Genomic DNA, 20,872 nt, shown 5'->3' with positions numbered 1-20,872 from the left:
TTTGTTATTAAATAACAAAAATTCAACTGAGTAAATGTTAAAGATCTAGTTGGCTTTATTTACCAATTCACAAATTGGGCAGCATCCCATCTAGAAAGTAGAGAGGAGCTCCGAAGGGCTACAGAAAGGAAAAGGTTTTTAAAGGTAAAGAAGGAGCGGAAAAAAGGAAATTAGCAAAGAATCCATTGTTTTAGGCAAGGTTGCCCTCCTAAGGGGAACTGAAGGGGCCTCTCAATAAAGTCCCTAGTGCTGACCAGGAAATTCTCATGTTGACTGGTTAAAGGTTACATTTCTGGGGGGTTAAAACTGCAGTTAATGTTAGGTATTAAGTTTTGTTTTACTGACTTGGGGCCTTAATCTAAGTGATGCCATTTTAGGTCTGTGGTTTTGTTTTTAACATTATTAATATAGCTCCACCAGTTTTCTCATGTGGCATTTGTATAATATCTCTTTTTATTTTAATATATTTGTATCTTTATATTTAAAGTGCTTCTCTTATAAACAGTATATGGTTGGGTCTTGCTTTTTCATACAAATTGACAGTCTTTGTCTTTTAATTGGACTCCATTTACATTTAGTGTAATTATTGATATAGTTGGGTTTAAATATGCCATCCTAGTATTTGTTTTCTTACTGTCCTTTTTGGTTTTAGTTCCTCTGTGCTTCCTTTCCTGCCTTCTTTTGGGTGATTGGAATATTTTTAGCTATACCTATTTGTTTTATTTCAAATAAAAATACTACTTCTTCATACAGTTTCACTATGCAAATAATATCTTAATTAAACTTATATTCAAGTTAGGGTATGCCAGAAGAGTTAAGAGAGGGTATATAAAGAGAGTGGAACATTCTGGTGGCAGAAATCAACTTTCTGTACCAGAATTCTGTTTGGGGTTGACCCTGCTCATCTTTTCTTTTCTTTTCCCATCACAAAATGGAACCATGACCTAGTAGACATTAAGCTAACATGATAGTCATAACATCTCATTTGCCTCCACCATTTAGCAGAGAAGGAAAACCAAACAAGAAACAAGAGATCTGCACTAGCTATTGAGTGTTTCATTTTTCATCACACACTTAAATCATTGTAATCGATGTAACTGGGTTGCTGCCTATATACTGTCACACTCTTCTGTCACTTCCTTCTTCCACACTGTAAGGATCTTATGAGCCACCCTGAAAAATATGAAGTAGTTTCCTTCTAATTAAATTTATGTCAGATAAGTATCATTTTTGTATTATCAATCAAACAATTAATTCACAAGCAGCTTGGTGCTGCCCTTAGAAGCTTGCAATTTAGTTGAGAAGACATTTATATAATTTTATGATGTATTTTTCTATACTGTATTTATTATATAAATGTATCATATTTATATACTAAAAAAGACAAAGGAGTGCAAGGCTGTGTGTGACTGTTACATATAATAAATAAATGAGGTAAGGTGTTTTTGTTAGAAAAACAGCTGCCTAAACAGCTGCCTATGGAGATTTTTGATCATTTATAGTGAGAGAAACTCATATCTTCTTTTTCCCTGTCTTCCTCTTCTCTATATAGATAGATATAGATAAGTATCACATGATTATTTGGAGATTAAAATTTCATTTTGATTTGGCTTTCCTGGGTGGAAAACATTTACTTCATTTTACACTTTTGAGCATGAATTGTCTCTTTCTAGGTATAATCAGTTTCTACTCTTCAGCATACAGATACTATGAATAATATTCAGTGCAGGAAGAGCTCTAAAAATAATTGTGCAGGTAGGGTTTTGTTATAGTCTTACATGGAACACGGGCAGGAGATAAGAACAAAGGCACATCATAGGAAAGGTAGTAGTAGGCAGAGCATTTAATCTCATCTGCCTCCACCAAAGAGCTTGCATTTAGCAGAGAAGGAAAAACAAACAAGAAACAGGAGATCTGCACTAGGTATTGAGTGTTTTGTTTCTCATCATTGTTAGTCACATTTGAATGGAACCATTACGGTCTTTTTGGTGTATAATTAAGCCTTTTTTTTTTTCTCCAAAAGGAAAATCTTGAATTTTATGTTTAAAAACACAATGAGATGTTTTTGACATTCTGCAGTTCATTTTGGAAATCACCGTCTTAAAATCCATTGCCTTTCAGTAAGTTGGTAAAGGATGTACAATACACGTCATTTTTACACAAAATAGTACCTTAGATAGTCTCCAGTGTGTATAATATATACACACCTTTTAGCATCTGTTTCTACTAGGCAGCTTGCAGCATTAGGCTGAATGTTGTGATGAACAACTGAATGGGGATGAAATGCTAAGCAGTCTTACAATGGATTTTTATTAGAAGAAGTAAGCTCTTCAGAGCTTCTTATTGATACTTTTCCATAAAGATGGTAAGCCAACATATTTGTACATAATTAAGGTGACATAGTCTTTAAATGTTTAAGTTCTTCCAGAAATGGGGATGGACTTGACTTAACCAACTGATGATTCTCCTCTTGAGCTGGGATTGTATATTTTTTGTACAGGGAAATCTATTTTTACAAATGTATTACTAACTATTCTTACAAATATATGTATACAGGGTTGTTACAATTAAGAATTGCTGGGATCATATCTTCAGTATTTACTTATTATTTGACTAAATTTCATTCTATTCAGCTCAGCCCAGAGAAGCAGATTTAATAGGTTTGTTTTCTTATTCTGCTACTACTGTACTTGGGTTTTTGGTCTAGTGGTCATAAAATATTCCCAAGAAATATGTTCACTTAGAATTCCCAAACCAAAATAATAAAATCGCTTTAAAAAACTTTTAATACACAAAATTCAGATTCTAGGTTGACATCCTTTGGCTGTGTGATAAAAATTAAATGAACAAATACCAAACAAAGCAAAGTTGGCCAAAGCTGTGACTTATGAGGAATGTCAGCCAATGGTACACACTCTAAATATTCTTTTTCCTTCTCTTGGCCTGAAAATACTTCAGGACAGAAGCTATCATGCTGCCCAACTTTCATTTAGAAATGTTTAGTTTTCGGGGCGCCTGGGTGGCTCAGTCATTAGCGTCTGCCTTCGGCTCAGGTCATGATCTCAGGGTCCTGGGATCAAGCCCCACGTCAGGCTCCCTGCTTCTCCCTCTCCCACTCCCCCTGCTTGTGTTCCCTCTCTCTCTGTGTCTCTCTCTGTCAAATAAATAAATAAATCTTTAAAAAAATAAATAAATAAAAATAAAATTAAAATGTTTAGTTTTCATGTCTTTTCTCAGGTTGTAAACCTTTTGGACCAGTTTTTGCCTATTTGATAAATAATACACTGTATAATCCATATTGACTAATTAATCATTTGTAACTTTCCAGGTACTGATTAAGATGTATGTGATTTGGAGGAATTCTGTTTCCTGTCTAAGGATAAGAAAGGTGCCACATAGATTCCAAAGTGGTAATCACCCAGTGGTCCCTCTGGGATCAAGGATTTTAACAGACCCAGCCAAAGTTTTTGAACATAACATGTGGTGAGTTATCTTCGACGTCTAATGTTATATATGTATCTGAAACATTAACAGTGGTATTATTTTCATTTAGAGCCAAGAAAGGATTTTTAAAGTTGATCAGTGTTGTTGGGGTCCAAAAGACAGGGTAACTGATACTAACTTAAATGTTGCCAATTCTGAATTTCTTTGCAAATGAAATTGATAAAATGACTCTTCCCAAGTGCTTTCCTCAGCTTTGGGGTTCTTGCAGACCCTCCCTGCTCACCTCTAGTCCTGATTTGCCAGCATATTTTGGGAAGGGAGACTCTTTTCTAGATAGAGCCCTCCTCCTGCCCTGCAGGCCCTTCCACCTTTTACAAGTACTTGTCCATGAGCAAATGTGTATTCAGTACCTGCTGCTTACTGAGACCAAGGAAAATATGCAGGTATGACCCTAGTCTATGCTTTCAGGAAATCTGTCCTCTATTTGGAAAGATAGATATTTATAGGAAAAGTTGATAATTAGCAATGCATGGCAGCAAATTGTAAGGGCTCAATGTGTTCTTATAAGGCATATACAACTGTATGTCTTATAAGAACAACTCAACAGGGGCGCCTGGGTGGCTCAGTCATTAAGCGTCTGCCTTTGGCTCAGGTCATGATCCCGGGGCCTGGGATCGAGCTCCACATCAGGCTCTCTGCTCTGCGGGAAGCCTGCTTCTCCCTCTCCTACTCCCCCTGCTTGTGTTCCCTCTCTCGCTGTGTCTCTCTCTGTCAAATAAGTAAAATCTTTAAAAAAAAAGAAGACAACTCAACAGTGCAAAACCACTTCTGTTTTGACATAGGAAGATTTCTTTTTTTTTTCTTTTTTCAGTTTCCACTTTTTTGACATATAATTGATATATAAAGGAAAATTTCTTTAGGTGGAGAAATTGAGATCAGGATTATTTATTCTGTCTTCAGTATATAGTACAGTGGTAATCACCCAGTGAAAAAAAGACACATAAATATTTGTGAAGTAATGACTTGGATAGTTAAGGCTGGAGAAAGGGCATTCTTGGTGGGTAGAAAGTCATAAAACACAGAGATAAAGAAGTATAAGGCATATGCAGAGGACCATGAACAGGATAGTTTGCCTAAAATAAAGACTTTCCTAGGAGATTTATAAATGATAAAGTTGGAATGATATAGGTCAGGTATGGGGGTGGGGACAAGATAGTGTGAATTCCTGAATTCGCAGCTAAAGTGGAAGGCATTATAGAGCCACTGAAGAGAAATGACATTATACATGGGCTATTAAGTACTGTGTATGTATTTGGTGACAGTGTACTAACTAGACAGATCAGCAGGTAGAACTAGAAGCAGGAAAGTGCCAATGAGAGAGATTTTGAAGGAAGAATAAATAGAACTTGATGCTTTTGTAGAAAGGAAAAGGAAACATTTGGCTATGAAGTTTTGATCCTAGATGACTAATGGAAACTTATTAATTAGTTCCACATTATACAATATGTGGCCACTAGCCAGATGTGGTTCTTGAGCACTTGAAACCTGATTAGTCTGAATTGAGATGTGCTGTAACATTTTGAAGACTTAGTACAGGCTCTCTCAGCCTTCGCACCATCTTCTTGGAAACCTCTGCACCACCATTAGAGCCAAGTGGAGGAAGAAGCAAGTGTGTAGGTGGAAGCATAAGAGAAGAAAGATGAGGCAGAGGTCCAAGTAGACCACTAGCTTATGCACCCATTGAAGCCACAGCAACAGAAATAAGGAAAGGCAGAGGCCAGGGATGCTGGTACCAGTTGTTGAACTGCATATATACTTTCTAGAACATCCATCACCATCTGATCTCAAGGACCCCTTTGAGAGACCCACCTTGCTCATACCAAAACATTCCCTTTTGGTCTTTTGCCCTGGACCTGTGACTTTCAAGACTAATTCTGTTTTCATTTGTGTGAATATAACACATGTACAATAAATCATCTCTTCTGTCTTAGCTGAAAAAAAAAAGTACAAAAAGAAAAGGTAAAATATATCATTAACAATTTTTATACTGAACTGCATGTTGATATTATTTTGGACATATTGAATTAAAATATATTATTAAAATTTCATTTCTTTTAGTTTTTTTAAACATGGATACTAGAAGATTTTAAATTACATCTGTGGCTGACATTATACTTTCTCAGACAGTTGCCGAATTAAACTACTTGGCCTGCCATCACCAATATGGACAGTTGCAGTAGGCTGTGAGATCATTGCCAAGCAATTAAACCTCCACAGGAACTTCTGGTCCTAGACAAGCTATTTGTTTACCAATTTTTTATTCTTCATTAGAGTCTAGTGAGTTAGCAGTCTGAGTTCTCTTTTTCTGTCTGCTACCACCAACTCTTTTGTTTAAGGTTCCTGCCTACCCATTTAAGTTCTGTTTTGTCATAGGCTCTCAGGGAAGCAAGAGTCCTCTGGGTCAATGCCCCTCAAGCACTGTGGGCTAGCTTTGGGATGCTGTACAAGAATCCCCTGGGAAGTTATTATTTCACTAGGTCTAGAGGTATGGCCCAGGAATTCGTAATTTGAAAAAGCTCTTTTAGTAATTCTGTTGAGCAGCCAGGTTTAGGACCCTTTGGTGGTTCTCAAACTTTCCTTTAGCAGTAGAATTTTTTTCCAAGTGAAGTCCTAACATGGAATCCCAATATTTAAAAGGTAAAAACAAACCTCATCTTAATGAAGCAGGTATAGAGGCCTGGGGCATCAACAGCTCCGCCTCCCATTCCTCCCCTCACCCCCCTCACTGTAGCAGCCTCATGGATTTTTAGGGTTCTGTTGATCAAAGTTTGAAAAACCTTGTTCTAGTCTCAATAGCTATCCTCCTCCACAGCATACCCCCTGAAAGGGTATGCAGCCTGTGCCAGGATGCTTGTGTGGACTCTCTCCAGAGGCGAATTCATACTGTAATTATAAAAATAATTTCCTCCAAACGAAGAGGAAAGTATTTGCCTCCTGTCATCTCCTTATGCACTGTTGTTTTGTTGTTTTTTGTTTTTGTTTTTTGGGGGGTATTTTGGGTTTTGTTTGTTTGTTTGCTTTCTTTAAAAAGAAGATTCGTAAGTTAAACAGAAAACCAGAAGACTGGTTGACTTTCCCCTTCCTTCAAGTCCAAAGTTCTATCCAAAAGTTCTGACTTCCTTATTTTCTCCTTTGTATTTAAGAAGAATGTTTCCTCTCTTGCTGAATTTTGATTTTTAAAAGATGTTTCTAGAAAACTACTGTACCTGTCAGTTTTCTCTCAGAGATGTAGAATTGTCTACAGTTTATTTTTCTGTTTAGCCTCTAGTTCAGTCAGTACTATTTCTATGTGAACCTCTTTTTAATAAAAATATTTTTGAGGAAAAAATAAAGGTATCCATTTTTTATTCAGTTTCTAATATCTTGAGAAAGAATTGCCCTCCAGATTCTGTATATTTGTGTTACTAGTATTTACATCTCCCTATAGTCTTATTTTTTAATAATTTAGTGAAGTGAATTTCACATAACATAAAAGTAACTGTTTTAAAGTGAACAGTTCAGTGGCATTAATTACATTCATGATTTTATGCACCTAGCACCTCTGTCTCGTTCCAAAATATTTCCATCAATCTCAAGTAAAGTCCCTTACCCATTAAGCGGTTTATCTTCATACTCCCATTCCTCTAGCCCCTGGCAATCACCAGTCTGTGTGCTAGCTCCATGGATTCACCTCTTCTGGATATTTCATATAAAAGGGATCATACAATATGTGACATTTTGTGTCTGGCTTCTTTCACTTAGCATAATGTCTTGGAGGTTCATCCACATTGTAGCATGTGTCATTACTTCATTTCTTTTTATGACTGAATAATATCCTATTGTATGTATATACCACAACTGGTTTATCCATTCATCCACTGAAGGACATTGGGGCTATTTCCACCTTTGGCTCTTGTGAATAGAGCTGCTGTGAACATGCATGTACATGTACTTGTTTGAGTCCTTGTTTTCAGTTCTTTGAGGTATATACCTAGGAATGGAATTTCAGGGTCATATGATAATTCTGTGTTAACTTTTTGAGGAATTGCCAAGCTCTTTTCCACAGTGACCAAAGCATTTTACATTCAGCTTACAGTCTTTTAATTATACTTAGCAAAAATTCTAATTTGGGGGGGCACTGACATGAAACTATATTCAGAATACTTTTGAGACATGGCGCAGAGATCTATTTTGAGCAAATTACAGTTATTTGGAAAAATCATTCCTTATTTCACACTGTTCCTGGTTTAAGTGTGTAGTAATTTTTCAGAAGATCCCTGAAATTTATAAGGAATAATAAACACTTATATAATTGTATGACTAAATCATCTAGGCCAGTGGCTTTCAAGCTTTTTAGCATGATCCACAGTAAGAAGTACAGTTTACATCATGGACCAGTATATGTACATATAACATATGCACATATATGAAACAGGAACAAAAGCTTCTTGTACAGTGTTACCATGTGAGACATTCACTAATTGTTTCCATTTGTTCTATTCTACTCCATTTCTGTTTCTTTCTCATTTTAAGTGTTGGTTAGATCTTTTTTTTTTAAAGATTTTATTTATTTATTTGAGATAGCGAGAGATAGAGCACGAGCAGGGGAGAGAGGGAGAAGCAGGCTCCCTGCTGAGCAAGGAGCCCAGTGCGGGGCTCGATCTCAAGATCCTGGAATCATGACCTAAGCTGAAGGCAGACACTTAACCAACTGAGCCACCTAGGTGCCCCTAAGTGTTGGTTAGATTAACGAAGCTGACTGCATGACTCACTAAAAGGATCGTGACCTTTAGTTTAAAAAATACTGAGCTAAACCATTCTCTGTAGATCCGAGATAGGACCTGTATGCTGCAACATGACCTCCTATTATATAACTAATTTAAATAATAGACTGTTTACAGAATTCCAATACAGTTCACCTATCAAGGTATCTTTCTTATTATATGGTCTGAATTTTCCTTATATATGTATTATCTGATTCCTCTTACCTTGTTTCATACATAGTTCTTTAATACAGTTAATAAGTATTTTCGTTATCTGTCTCCATTACAACATTTGTCATGAGAAGTAGTCTAGATGTTGAGAGCACAGACTGACTAGTTGTCTAACCTTGGGAAGTTCCCCTGTGCCTTGGTTTCTACATCTTTATTTTTATTTATTTATTTATTTAAAGATTTTATTTATTTGTCAGAGAGAGAGAGCACAAACAGGAGGAGTGGCAGGCAGAGGGAGGAGCAGGCTCCCCACTGAGCAAGGAGCGCAATGCAGGACCTGATCCTAGGACCCTGGGATCATGACCTGAGCCGAAGGCAGATGCTTAACCAACTGAGCCACCCAGGCATCCCAGTTTCTACATCTTTAAAATGGGATAATAATAGTATTATCTACCTCAAAGGGCTATTGTAATGATTAAATTGATATATAATATAAAATGTGTACACGTAGTAAATAAGCAACACATAAGAATTAGCTATCGGGCACCTGGGTGGCTCAGTCGTTAAGCGTCTGCCTTCAGCTCAGGTCATGATCCCAGGGTCCTGGGATCGAGTCCCACATCAGGCTCCCTGCTCAGCGGGAAGCCTGCTTCTCCCTCTCCCGCTCCCACTGCTTGTGTTCCTGCTCTCACTGTCTCTCACAACAGATAGTTCTCTGTCAAATATATAAATAAAATCTTAAAAAAAAAAAGAATTAGCTATCATATTATTATTATTATTATCATTTTCTAACATGTACTTAAGTTACTTATGTATCTGTTTTATTGTCATTATTAAATTGTATGATGCTTTAGAGTCTTCTTAGTTTATATCTGTTTCATAGCTATATTCCCCATATAATACACACCCAGTAAGTATGTTTGAATAAGTGGATGAATATGGAGAAATACAAGATCCAGTTCATATCTACTGGAAGTGTACAGCTAGACTGAGAGTTAATATAATGGCTAAATATGGGCTTCAAAATCCAAATGATCTGAATATGAATCCTGACTCTACCCCTTTCCAGCTATGTGAACTTGAGCAAGTTCCTTCATGGGTATTATGAGTGTTAAAGGCAATAAATATTTAGGACTCTTAGTAGTAGTAAGTGTTCACTGAAATAAGTGTTCTTGTTATTATTAGATGGAGAATTGAGATGTATACCAATGAATAAATAAACAGTATAGAGTATGCAAGGTCATACAGTGAAGGAGGTGAAGAACACAGGAATGAGCTTCAGAACAGAAAGAGATTCTTGAGATGAGGATGTAAGAAAAGTCAGTAAAACTTCATAGAGTAGGTAGAATTTAACCTGGACACTGAAGGTTGAGGAGTATTTGAATAGTGAAGACTGTTTGTTCTAGACAAGTGGTAGCATGAGCATTTGAGAATACACGAGATATGTTCCAAAGCAAGCAAATGGGGACCAGCCCAACTGAAAGAGAAATTTCGTATTTTGAAAGCGGGTGAGTGATGTGACAAAAGAAGTATTTTAGGAGAACTAAGCAGGTTCTGTTGTTCAGGATACTTAGAATTAACCATCATTGAACACGAAGTGATCTCTTTTATCTCCAGCATTTTTTGTGTATTGACATATACCCATCACTAGGTTAAGTTTTATGGAGGACTTAAGAGAGGAAATGATTACTGCTCCAAAGGAACTCCAGCCCATTTCACTAAGAAGCCTGGATCCTCCAGATAAAGAAGATGGGATGAATCTGAAAGACAAAGTATTCCTCCTCCAACAAGAGGAATGAGAAATAGTAAAAGCAAGCAAGAACTACACCAACAGCAACCACAAAAGTCCATAAACATGGAAAATTAGTATCAAGGAAAGAAATTGTAGATTCATGTGTGGCTCAGAGTGACTCCTAACCTCACCTTCATCTCTCAGAAGCAATACCAGGAAAAGAAGGTCAGCTGACAGATCGTTACTAATACTCATTAGCAGCCCAGGCAAAGGTTGAGAAAGAACCCTTAAAAATAAATGGCTTTGCCTATGGCAGTAGAATTTAAGGTCTCAGCAGAGCAAGAAAAATGCTGAGGTTCACCATTTTCCAGGGTTCCATGCTGAATTGAGAGAACTATCCCAAGCCTAAGGAATAGGAATAGGATACATCTCGGGGCACCTGGGGGGCTCAGTCGTTAAGCGTCTGCCTTCGGGTCAGGTCATGATCCCAGGGTCCTGGGATCGAGCCCCGCATCGGGCTCCCTGCTCAGCGGGAGGCCTGCTTCTCCCTCTCCCACTCCCCCTGCTTGTGTTCCCTCTCTCGCTGTGTCTCTCTCTGTCAAATAAATAAAATCTTAAAAAAAAAAAAAAAGGAATAAGATACATCTTAACTAGGTAAGTGAAACTTAACATAGGACTTAATGAATCTCAAAAAAAAAAAAAAAGAAAGGAAGGGAGGGAAGGTGGAGGGGGGAAAAGAGAAAGCAGATTCAGACCTTTATAAAGGTCGTCCATTACCCTGTGGAATCTCCTCCCTTCCCTCCCACCTCTACCACCCTCAGAATATAGGAAAGCGGAGGGGCGCCTGGGTGCTCAGTCAGTTAAGTGTCTGACTTCGGGTCAGGTCATGATCTCAGGGTCCTGGGATGGGCCTGCACAGGGCTCCTACTCAGTGAGGAGTCTGCTTGTCCCTCTGCCCCTCCCGTCCCCGTGTTCTCTCTCTCAAATAAATAAAATCTTTCAAAAAAAAAAAGAATATGAGAAAATGGAGAAAATATATAATACTGAGCCTTCAAATTAGAGTTTACAGAGAAAGATAAACCAGGTCTTTGAGTAAGGTTGGGTGTCAAGAAAATTCATCTGCAGGGGCGCCTGGGTGGCTCAGTTGGATAAGCAACTGCCTTCGGCTCAGGTCATGATCCTGGAGCCCCGGGATCGAGTCCCGCATTGGGCTCCCTGCAGGGAGTCTGCTTCTCCCTCTGACCCCTCCTCCCTCTCATGCTCTCTGTCTCTCATTCTCTCTCTCTCAAATAAATAAATAAAATCTTTTAAAAAAAAAAAAACAGAAATTTATCTGCAGAAAAAATAGAAAAGGAAAGAAGGAAGGAGGGAGAAAGAACATAGCATGCATTATAGATTAGTTTGCATTTCCAATACTTTGTGTAAAGGGAATCATAATATGTATTCTCTTTTTTCTCTGGCCTCTTTCACTAAGTATAATTATTTTGAGATTTATCCGTGTTGTTGCATGTATCAATAATTTGCTCATTTTTATTGTTAATATAAAACTCATGAGAATATATAAAAAGCTCTCAAAATTCAATAAACAAACAGCCCAATGAAAATAGGTGAAGTATTTGAACAGACACTTCACCAAAGAAGATACACAGGTAATAAGCACATGAAAGAATGATCAATATCATTAACCATAAGGGAAGTGCAAATTAAAGTCACAATGAAATACTACTTACTACAAACTTATTAGAATAGCTAAAATTCAAAATACTATACTGAGTGTTGGAGAGGATGTAGAGGAACTGGAACTTTCATACACTACTGGTGGGAATATAATATGGTATAACCATGTTGGAAAACAGCTTGGCAGTTTCTTAAAAAATTAAACATAAGCGTGTAATATGATTCAGCCATTCCATTCCTGGATATTTACCTAAGAGAAAAGAAAGCGTATGTCCGTACAAATATTTATATGTGATTATTTATAGCAACTTTATTTTTAATAGCCAAATTTGGAAACAACCCAAATTCCCATGAACAAGTAAATGGACAAACTGTGTACTATCTATGTAATAGAATACGACTCAGTAATAAAAAGAAGTGAGCTATTGATAAACACAGCAGTATGGATGAATTTAAAAATAATTATGCTGAGGAAAAGAAATTAAAAATAAAGAGTATATATTATACTCTTAGTACTATATTAGAAAATGCAAACTAAAAATAGAGACCGGAAGCAGATCAGTGATTGTCAGTGGAGTTGGGGGTAGTGATAAGAAAAGGGGGCCTGGAGGGCGCCTGGGTGGCTCAGTTGTTAAGCATCTGCCTTCGGCTCAGGTCATGATCCCAGGGTCCTGGGATCGGGTTCCGAGTCGGGCTCCCTGCTCTGCGGGAAGCCTGCTTCTCCCTCTTCTGCTCCCCCTGCTTATGTTCCCTCTCTTGCTGTCTCTCTCTCTCTCTCTCTCTCTCTCTGTGTCAAATAAATAAATAAAATCTTTAAAAAAAAAAGAAAGGAGGGCTGGAAAGGAGGAATTATAAAGGTGGACAGGGAAACTTTTGAGGGTGATGGATATATTCATTATCTTGTTTGTGGTGATGGTTTCATGAGTGTCTACGTATGTCAGAACTTATCAAATTGTGCACTTTAAATATGTGCGGTTTACTGTATGTCATTATACCTCAATAAAATCATGAAAAATATGGTTACATCCATACATTGGAAAATAATATCGCAGTTAATAAAAATAAGAGAAATCCATGTATATTGATACCAAGAAATGGCTATGATACATCATTAAACCAAAAGAGCAAGTTGCAGAAAAGTATCTTTAGTATGTCTCATTTTTATTAAGGAATTCTTGTACATGTGCTACATGTATATACAAATCTTTGTTTTTATACGCATAGAGAAAGGTCTGGAAATGTCCACATCATACTGATAAGTGTTTATCTCAGGAATGGGCATGAGGATGAGAGAGAGTAGAGATTAAACTTTATATTTTATATGCATTAGTATTGTTTGAATTTTTTTAAAGAATGCCCTCCATGTACCTATTCTCATCTCACTGTCTACCTGATAAATTCTTTATTCTTTAATAACTGATTACAACTCCTCATCTCATTAACAATTTCGAGTTCTACCAAATCTTCTTCATCTTTATGTCTCCAGTTCACAGCTCAGTGCCTGAAAGATATAGGTTCTCAATAAATGTTTAACGAGGGAAATGGGTATTGGTCTCTTCCAGCAGCTATGATCTCTATTCCATTATATGCAGAAATGGGAAGGCGTTGTTTCTTTCTGTGTGTCTTTTATAAGTCATTCATTCCTAAGTAAGAAACTGATATACTAATAAAAATAATCAATGGAAATTTTTATTATAGCCGAAAAGAGAAGTGGGTAGCCAGGAGTCGTAAGTATAAGTTAGTACCAACAGTAGAAAAGATTTAATTGAAATTAGTTAAATTATTAGCTGATATACCTATAACAACTGTATTTCATTCATCTGAGGCTCACATTTGTTTCACTAATTAACATGTCTGAAATCATGATACATCTTACAATTGTAATTGGAGTGTTTTTTCCTTTCTTACTGGTACAGAAAATAATGATATCTTAGATTTGAAGAAATAGGATAATTATAATTTCAAAGTACTTAATCTTAATTATATATCATTTTGAGAATTATAACTCTTTTTTACTAATACAGAAACTGAGAGACACAAAATTTAAATGATTTTTCACTACCATATATCAAAGTTAACATATAGAATATTTGTTATATTGCTAGAAATCATTTAAACCTTTTGCTATAAAGATAAATGGACAGTTGACATAGAAAGTTGACCCAGGAGGAAGTACATTGAGCATATGGGGAAATAGACAACAGTAAAAGGAGTACAAATTAAACAATAAGGTACCTTTTTATATCTATTAAAATAGTATCAAAAAAGAAAAAGGGGGGGCATGGGTGGCTCAGTTGGTTAAATGTCCAACTCTTGATTTCAGCTCAGGTCATGATGTCAGGGGCATGAGATTGAGCCCCACATGGGGCGCCGCACTGGGCGTGGAGCCCGCTTAAGATTCTCTCTCCCTCTCTTGCTCTGCCCCTCCCCTGTTCTCTTTCTCTCTAACCAAAAAAAAAGAAAAGAAAAGAAAAAAGAAAAAAATTTCAGATAACACTCAATCCTGGTTAGCATTGTAAATTAATATAATCTGGTTATCTTTCTATTTTTTATTTGTCTCATTTGTTCTTTTCTTTTTGCTACTAGCTTATTAGCTATACATCTTTACATTATTTTTACATATTATTCTAGAAAAATATTTTCAAAATTGTGGTCTCAGAACCTCTTTTCACTCAAATCTTTGAGGATCTGAAAAAACTTTTATTTATCTTAATTGTATCTATTGATTTTTCCCATATTAGAAATTAAAACTGAGACATTAAAAAATAGTTAATTCATTGTAAAACAACAATAATCAATCCATTACATGTCACAAAAATATCTGTTTCCCCGAAAGAGTGGCATTGTTTTGTTTTTTTTAAAGATTTTATTTATTTATTCAACAGAGAGAAAGAGAAAGAGCACAAGCAGGGGGAGCATCAGGCAGAGGGAGAGGGAGAAGCGGGCTCCCTACTGAGCAGGGAAGACGAGGCAGGGCTCGATCCCAGGACCCTGGGATCATGACCTGAACCAAAGTCAGGTGCTTAACAACTGAGCCACCCAGGTACGGGCATTGTTTTAAATGTTTGCAAGTCTCTTTAATGTCCGGTTTTTTTTTTTTTTTTTAAGATTTTATTTTATTTATTTGAGAGAGAAAGAGAGAGAGCGAAAGAGCACAGTGGGGGAGGGGCAGAGGGAGAGGGAGAAGCAGACTCCCTGCTGAGCAGGGAGCCCGACACAGGGCTCGATCCCAGAACCCTGGGATCAGGCACCTAACTGACTGAGTCACCCAGGTACCCCATCTCTAATGTCTGGCTCAATGGAAAAAGCTGGATTCTCATCTGTTTCTTCATTCCATCTGTTGTGATATGTTGTTTTAGATTGAATTACATGAAGAAAATTTGACCACAAACAGATATGTGCTAGTAAAGGAGTTTTTTGTTTTGTTTTTTTAAGATTTTATTTATTTATTTTGACAGAGAGATAGAGACACAGCGAGAGAGGGAACACAAGCAGGGGGAGTGGGAGAGGGAGAAGCAGGCTTCCTGCGGAGCAGGGAGCCCGACGCAGGGCTCGATCCCAGGACTCTGGGATCACGACCTGAGCGGAAGGCAGATGCCTAACGACTGAGCCACCCAGGCACCCCGTTAAGGAGTTTTTTAATAGCATTTTAAGATAATTGTAGGTATATTTCCTGATATCACACTAAATCTCAGCAGTGGTATTTCTTAGTTGCAATATGGAATATGAAACCATATCAATTATATTTCATTGATACATCTTGCACTTTGATTGGATATTTTACCTCTGCATCATTTTATAATGTTTGCTATGCATGGATCATTTAAAAAAGTTTGATTCCCTGTTTTATGTAAATCTTTCAGATTTGATACATTTCATTATACAGTATTTAAAAATCACTTTTGTAATATCACCGCTATTCTCATCAGGAAAATCTCTTAAGTACTGGGAAACTGTCAGTTCATGGTGGTGGACACAACTTTTCAAAATTCTAATTTTTGCTTTAAAACACAAAATTTATCTTTGGCGGCAAAAACTGTCATTTATTTTCCTTAAAATGTAGGCTCATTTCATTTACTTTTTTTTCTTTTGTGGGGGGGGGAGAGGAGGGGCAGAATGGGAGGGAGAGAAAGAATCTTAAGCAGGCTCCACACCCAGTGCAGAACCTGATGTAGGGCTTAATCCCATGACTCTGTGATCATGACCTGAGCCAAAATCGAGAGTCGGACACTTAACTGACTGAGCCACCCAGGCACCCCTCATTTTACTTACTTTTAAGATATGCCAGATAGCCAAGTCTGAATAACTATAGTTTGTCTACAGTTGCTCTTTCAACTAAAAATAGCATTCCCTGGGCGCCTGGGTGGCTCAGTTGGTTAAGCGACTGCCTTCGGCTCAGGTCATGATCCTGGAGTCCCTGGATCGAGTCCCGCATCGGGCTCCCTGCTCGGCAGGGAGCCTGCTTCTCCCTCTGACCCTCCCCCCCTCATGTGCTCTCTCTCTCTCATTCTCTCTGTCTCAAATAAATAAATAAAATCTTAAAAAAAAATAAAAAATAAAAAAAAAAAATAAAAATAGCATTCCCTGAAAAAAAAAAAAAGCAGATAATTCAGTTCACAATGTAAAGAATCATAGTAGTGCTTTTCTACAAGTCAGTCATCATAGTTCCGAATGCAGCAAAAGTCCTTTATGCATGTCTCCCATTTTGTCACATAGAATATTAAACATGTGTACCCAGGGGTCAATATTTTATAAAATAATTTTTACTGCTTTATCAGGCACATTCTTCAGTGAATTAGATTGTTTTTAAACAAAAATTGGTGAATTCTGTACCACCCACTGGATGCTGGTATAGAATCAATGACTACTAGTACATTTTGTTGCCACTGTCTTGTTTGGTATTAGGGCAGTTGCACTTTGTTGCACCACCATTGTTTTTATACTACCAGTGCAATTGTCAATACAGTGAAAAAGGCAAATAGCAGGATTACATGGAAATAGTTTTGACTTAGTGAACCACCTGAAAGGGTGGACAACACTTCGATAACCATAGTCCTAGAGATTACAATGTTACTGTAATTATCTTAAGTTCTTCCTCAACTTGATACAGTTAGAATTAATATTGTGAGGGGCACCTGGTGGCAGAGTCAGTTAAGTGTCTGACTCTTGGTTTCGGCTCAGGTCATGATCTCGGGGTCCTGGGATTGAGCCCCATGTCGGCTCTGCACTCAGTGTGGAGCCTGCTTGGGACTCATTCTCCCTCTCCCTCCATCTCTCCCCACCATGCTCTCACTCTCTCAAAAAATAAATAAATAAATCTTTTTTTAAAAAAGACGTTAATATTGTACCATATAATATAAAATGTAAGAAGATTACAATAATATGATTCTACTTACCCATTCAATGTGTGTTATACTGTTGCCATATAGTTTACTTCTATCTATGTGGTAAGCTCTATAATCCAGTTACTATTTTTGCTACATATAGTTAGTAATTTTTTAAAGAAATTAAGAAAAAGTATAAAAACATTATATTTTATAGTTACCACATATTTATCATTTCTGGTCTCTTTATTCTACCCTGTGCATCTGAGTCTCCATCTAGTACCATTTTCCTTTAACCTGAAGAACTTTCTTTAACATTTCTTCTATTATCGATTCTGCTGGTAACAAATTCTTTTAAATTTTGTTTATCTGAAAATGTTTTTGTTTTTAAATTCTGAAAGATATTTTCACTTCATATAGAATTCTAGATTGACAGACTTTTTTCTTTCAGTACTTTAAAGATGTCATTCATTTGTGTTCTGGCCCCCATTGTTTCTAATAAGAAGTCAGCTAGCATTTGCATTGCTTTTCCCCTTTCTATAATAGCTCCTATTAATATTTCTTTTTATCTTTGGTTTTTAGCAGTTTTCTGTGTATTTATCATGCCTGGGGTTTGCTTTGCTTCCTGGGTTATTATTTTTTTTAATCAAATTTGGAAAAACTTTAGTCAGTATTTCTTCAGTTTTTTGGGGTTTTTTTTCTTATTCACTCTGTCTCTTCTATTACTGGTTCTTCAACTTGTGTGTTTCTTAGACCCAGTTGGTATCGTCCCATAGATTATAAAGACTTGTACATTTTTTTCCAACTTTTTTTCTCTGTTCTCAGTTTGGATAATTTCTACACCTTTAAGTCTTTAAGTTCACTGACCTTTTCTTTCTGTGGTGCCCATTAGTTGTTAAGACTACCCAGTGAGTTTTTCATTTCAGATATTGTATATGGGTTAGTTCTAGAATTTCCTTTTAATAGTTTCCATTTATTTGCAGAGGTGTCCCCATCTATTAATCCATTCTGTCCATCTTTTCCTTTAAATCTTTGAACATTTTTAAAAGCTATTTTGTACTAATTCTAACACTTGTATACTAATTCTAACATTTGAGTTTTCTCAATCTGTATTTATGGCTGCCTTTTCTCTTGATTAGGGATCATATTTTCTACTTCTTCACATGCTAATAGTTTTGATTGTGGGGTGGACATTATGGATGATATCTTATATGGAATCTGAATTATGTTTTCTTATTTTAAAGGCATTCAGTTTTTTTCTGGCAAGTGGTTGTATTACTGCCAAATCTTTTTGGTCAGGTGAGATAGAATTTTTTTAAATTGTTTATTTAAATTCAGTCTAGTTAACATATAGTGTATTATTAGTTTCAGGAGTAGAATTTAGTGATTTATCAGTTGCATGTAACACCCAGTGCTCATTACATCAAGGTCCCTCCTTAATGCCCATCACCCCATTACCCTATCCCACCACCCTCCTCCCCTCCAGCCACCCTCAATTTGTTTCCTATAGTTAAGAGTTTCATATGGTTTGCCTCTTTCTCTGTTTTCATCTTATTTTATTTTTCTTCCCTTCCCCTATGTTCATCTGTTTTGTTTCTTAAATTCCACATATGAGTGAAATCATATGGTATTTGTCTTTCTCTGACTGACTTATTTCACTTAGCATAATACCCTCTAGTTCCATCCACATTGTTGCAAATGGCAAGATTTCATTCTTTTTGATGGCTGAGGAATATTCCATTGTATATATATACCACATCTTCTTTATCCATTCATCTGTCGATGGATATCTAGGCTTTTTCCATAGTTTGGATATTGTGGACACTGCTACTATAAATATTGGGGTGCATGTGCCCCTTCGAATCACTATTTTTGTATCCTTCAGGTGAATACCTAGTAGTGCAATTGCTGCATCATAGGGTAGTTCTGTTCGGGCCTGGTTAGTACTTGGATGGGAGGGGTAGTTCTGTTTTTAAAGGTGAGGTATAATGTTAGGTGTTGTTAGGGTGAGACTATTTTGATATTGTCCTGAATCAAGTGTGGTTCTTATTCCTATGGCATGGCATATCTGGGGTCTTAACTGAATAATGGAGGTGTTCAGAGAGACCTCTCCACTCTGGCTTAGCCAGAATTCCAGTATCTCCAAGCACTGCACTGCCTATGTCCGGTCAGTTCTCTTTGTGCTACCTTCACCCATCAGGACCTGTGGAGTCTGTCCTGTTGGTGAATAGCCAGCACTAGTTAAACATTAGGAGAACTCTCTTGCGGACTTTAGGAACCTGCCCCTCTGTCCAGCCCCCTTTTCTTCAGTATTCTAATGCATAAAGTTTCACACCTCAGCAACTCTGAACCCTGATCTCTGCCTTCTCAACTCACAAAAGTGCCACTCAGTAAGACAGCCATGCTCTGCTTGGGCTCTACCTCTGCATTATAGTCTAGAACATGTTCCTGATAGAAAACCAGGGTGAATGTGGGGACTGACCTTTTGTGTTTCTCTTCTTTTAAGGATCACAGTCCTGCACTGTCTGAAGTGTAATCCAGTGCCTAAAAACAATTCCCTCATATATTTTTTCCAGTTTTATCATTGTTTTTGGTAGGAGGGTAAGCCCATTATGACATACTCTGTCATGGCCCAAAATTACAAGTCCTATTCAGCAGTTCTAAGTCATAATTATGAAAATTTTATAGCTATATAGAAAATATTTGTGTATATGTGTGTACACATATACAGGAAAGGAACTTGAAAAATTAAGAACTGTTAATCTGTTAGGATATTTAAATGAAAGGTTAAAACTTTTTCTCTTTAAATTTTTCCATTATTATTATAATTGTAACTATGTAATAAATATGGTTTTGTTATGGAATTAAGGATTATTGGAATAATTTTAAGCTGAAACTAATAACCTCCATTTCTTCCTTTTATGTAAGAATATATTTTTTTTAAGATTTATTTTTTAGAGAGGGAAAGAGAGAGAGAACATGAGCGAGGGGCAGAAAGAGAGGGAAAGAGAATCCCAAGCAGACTCCATGCTGAGCATAGAGCCTGATGCAGGGCTCATTCCCATAAGCCCGAGATCACGACCTGAGCCAAAACGAAGAGTTGGATGCCCAACCAACTGCACCACCTAGGCACCCCCAAGAATATTTTATTTTTAATTCAGTAGTTACCTAAAATTTGTTAAATTTGTCTTTAAATTTTGTTTAGTAATGAGACTCTTATATACACAGTAAATGACAAAGACAGAAAAACATTCTATCCACATAGCTTGCACTGGGTGCTTTAGTTTATATGTGATTATTAAAAACTATAATAGTAAGTGGTACCACATTCAGCAGAATTTTCGATAGGAGGATCCTCAAAAATATTAGTACCCAAGCTAAACAATGGGGGTCTGTGTGTGTATGTGTTTTAACTTTTCCAAAATAAACCAAATGCACAATTATTTAGACTGTTACTGCAATCAGCTGTGAAAGCAAGGAATCATTATTCAATTATACTTTATATATGGAAGGAATAGGAAATACATATGCACATTCATGAGCTGAGGTCATAAAACTCACAATTACTACAAAATTATAAGACAAATTCTATCAGGCATGTTGTAAAAATTTCTTACTCAAAAATTCTTTTATTTTTGAGATTTCTTTTTCTCAAATTCACATTTTCAGGAAAAATACTAAGTATATTTTGTATTTTCTGCTCAATTGTCTTTTTTTAAGAA

The 20,872-nt window shown here is 36.7% G+C and overlaps 1 protein-coding gene across 7 annotated transcripts in view; it reads left to right on the top strand.

Moving 5' to 3' along the window:
• METTL8 (methyltransferase 8, tRNA N3-cytidine) overlaps positions 1 to 20,872 on the top strand; it is a 93,595-nt gene that overhangs the window by 33,812 nt on the left and 38,911 nt on the right. For all 7 annotated transcript variants that reach the window (XR_013447207.1, XM_078070990.1, XM_036067320.2 and 4 more), the window contains one exon: positions 3,329 to 3,483. Coding sequence is in view for 6 of the 7 variants with exons in the window: in XM_078070990.1 (XP_077927116.1) it covers positions 3,329 to 3,483 (155 nt within the window). In the remaining variant the exon portion in view is untranslated. The remainder of the gene's footprint in view (positions 1 to 3,328; positions 3,484 to 20,872) is intronic.

Source organism: Halichoerus grypus, chromosome 4 (genome assembly GCF_964656455.1).
Source record: "Halichoerus grypus chromosome 4, mHalGry1.hap1.1, whole genome shotgun sequence".
Lineage (NCBI taxonomy): Eukaryota > Metazoa > Chordata > Mammalia > Carnivora > Phocidae > Halichoerus > Halichoerus grypus.
This window is presented reverse-complemented; position numbering and strand designations above follow the sequence as displayed.